This window comes from Chaetura pelagica, unplaced genomic scaffold, assembly GCF_000747805.2.
Source record: "Chaetura pelagica isolate M959 unplaced genomic scaffold, ChaPel_1.0 scaffold159, whole genome shotgun sequence".
NCBI lineage: Eukaryota > Metazoa > Chordata > Aves > Apodiformes > Apodidae > Chaetura > Chaetura pelagica.
In genome coordinates, this window is record NW_009954555.1 from 5,838,288 (window position 1) to 5,840,165 (window position 1,878).

The following is a 1,878-nucleotide window of genomic DNA, read 5'->3' on the forward strand; positions in this document are numbered from 1 at the left end:
GCGGGGGCCAGCCAAATGTGCAGCTTTGGGATGGCTCCAGCTGCTGTCACCATCGGCAGCCCCAGCTGTCCCCACAGGTGTTTGGCAGTGCCCTGACCACAGCCCTGAAGCTGAGCCTACAACTCCCACAGCTGTTGTGGCCCTGCCTGTGGTCCCCAGGACCGTGCCATGCCGCAGGTTCTTTGGCAAGGCACACACCAGCTTTCAGCCAGCAGGCAGGGGGGGAGCACTTTTGGCACTGCTGGCACTGAGCTTACCCACCCCCCCAACTCCTCCAGATTCCCCCATGGCCATGGCACCAAGGCACCCCGCAGCAACTGGGACCCCCATGCCGCCACACTCACCCAAGCAGCCCCCAGGCTCTTCATTCTTGTGGCCGATGTGGCTGGGTTATGCCGGGGGAGTGAGGGGAGCAGGGCAGGGGGCAGGAGGGGTGTCGGGGCAGCTCAGCGCCCAGACAGGGCGCCCCGGCACCCCATCGCCGCCGCCAGCAGCCTGCGATGCGTGGTGAGTGAGTGCCAGCCCTCCCCACACAGGCTTTTACACCCAACTGCGGCAGGAGGAAATGCTTTTTTGGAAATGAGTCCAGGGGGTGCGAGAGCACATGACAGGAGCGCGGGAGGGATCTGCTCTGCCTTGCCATGGGCCGCCCAGCCACCGCCCTCCCAGTCCTACTGGCACAGACCCACCACAGCTAGGGGATGTGGGGGACAGGGAGCAGAGCTGACCCCTCCTCCCCAGGGCTCCACCCCCACCCTGACCTCCAGGGCCCAAGCCTGAAGACGCCCCAGCCCCACCACTGTACCTGCACCAGTGGGGCTCCCTCAGCTGCACTGTGTGCCCACCCCAGTGCTGCCCCACCACTGAGTGCCAAACGGCCGAAGGAGAGGCAACAGGGGCACCAGTGGGCACCAGCTGGGTTTATTGCTTGGCCAGGACACAGAGCACCACCTGGCACAGGATGTCAGCCGGTGCTCCGGCACCACATCTCCTACAGTTCCCATGCTCTGGCACCATCTGCAGCCCTCCACTGCTGGCCATCCCAGCACACAGGGGCTGTACCCACACAGGGGCAAACCCTGCCCCAGCCAGACCCTGGGGTCACCACCTGCTCCAGCCCAGCACCATCCCCTCCTGCCACCAGCCCCAGCCTCCTCACCACACCGCCCACAGCACAGTGCCACTGGCACTGCATCCCTCTCATCACCTTCCCCGCTCATCATGGCCAACATTGTCGTCGTCTCTTCCTTGCCCATGAGGGCCACCCCACAGCCCCCCACATCCCCAGGACTGCCTGCCCAACACACCATGGGGGTGGCTGGGCCCTGACCGACAATCCTCATCTCTGCAGACAAGGGTTTGGCACAAGCCATGTGCCATGTCCATCCCCACTCCAGGGAGAAGCAGGCAGCCCCGTGCTGTCCTGCCTGGGGGACGTCTTTCCGAGGGGACCAGTCAGTCTGTATCCCCAACGTGTCTCCACCAGCATGGCAGCCCAGTGCCTGCTCTGCCCAGCCCCGAAGTTACGCTATGGTTAGAAGCGGGAGCAGCTCCCTGGCACAGCCACACGTCTGTTGTTGCCACCCCGCAGCTCTCAGACCTCCCTGCAAGAGACAGAGCAGGGGGAGATGCCCTTAGTACCAGGGCTCAGCCCCTGGTGAGGACGCGGGAGGGTCAGAGCAGGCGGGCAGGGGCGTGCTTACGAGGCGGTGAGCGTGGAGTTGAGCAGCAGCGTGGTGCTGAGCCGGTAGAGCTGAGCCAGGGTCAGCTTGCGGTGCTGTGCTGACTGCGGGTCCGAGAGGGTCCGGCGGGCAGCGGGCAGTGGGTCGCGACTCAGCTCCCCAGGGAGGGACTTTGGGCTCTCCAGTGGCTCCTCTG

At 65.4% G+C, this 1,878-nt stretch overlaps 2 protein-coding genes across 2 annotated transcripts in view; both read right to left on the minus strand.

Moving 5' to 3' along the window:
* TNFRSF25 (tumor necrosis factor receptor superfamily, member 25) overlaps nt 1–330 on the minus strand; it is a 3,203-nt gene extending 2,873 nt beyond the window's left edge. Inside the window, exon 1 of the mRNA XM_010005302.1 lies at nt 262–330. Coding sequence (XP_010003604.1) covers nt 262–330 — 69 coding nt within the window. The remainder of the gene's footprint in view (nt 1–261) is intronic.
* Nucleotides 331–1,699: 1,369 nt separating this feature from the next.
* The window catches only part of PLEKHG5 (pleckstrin homology domain containing, family G (with RhoGef domain) member 5), a 7,945-nt gene continuing 7,766 nt past the window's right edge, over nt 1,700–1,878 (minus strand). Inside the window, exon 21 of the mRNA XM_010005303.1 lies at nt 1,700–1,875. Coding sequence (XP_010003605.1) covers nt 1,700–1,875 — 176 coding nt within the window. The remainder of the gene's footprint in view (nt 1,876–1,878) is intronic.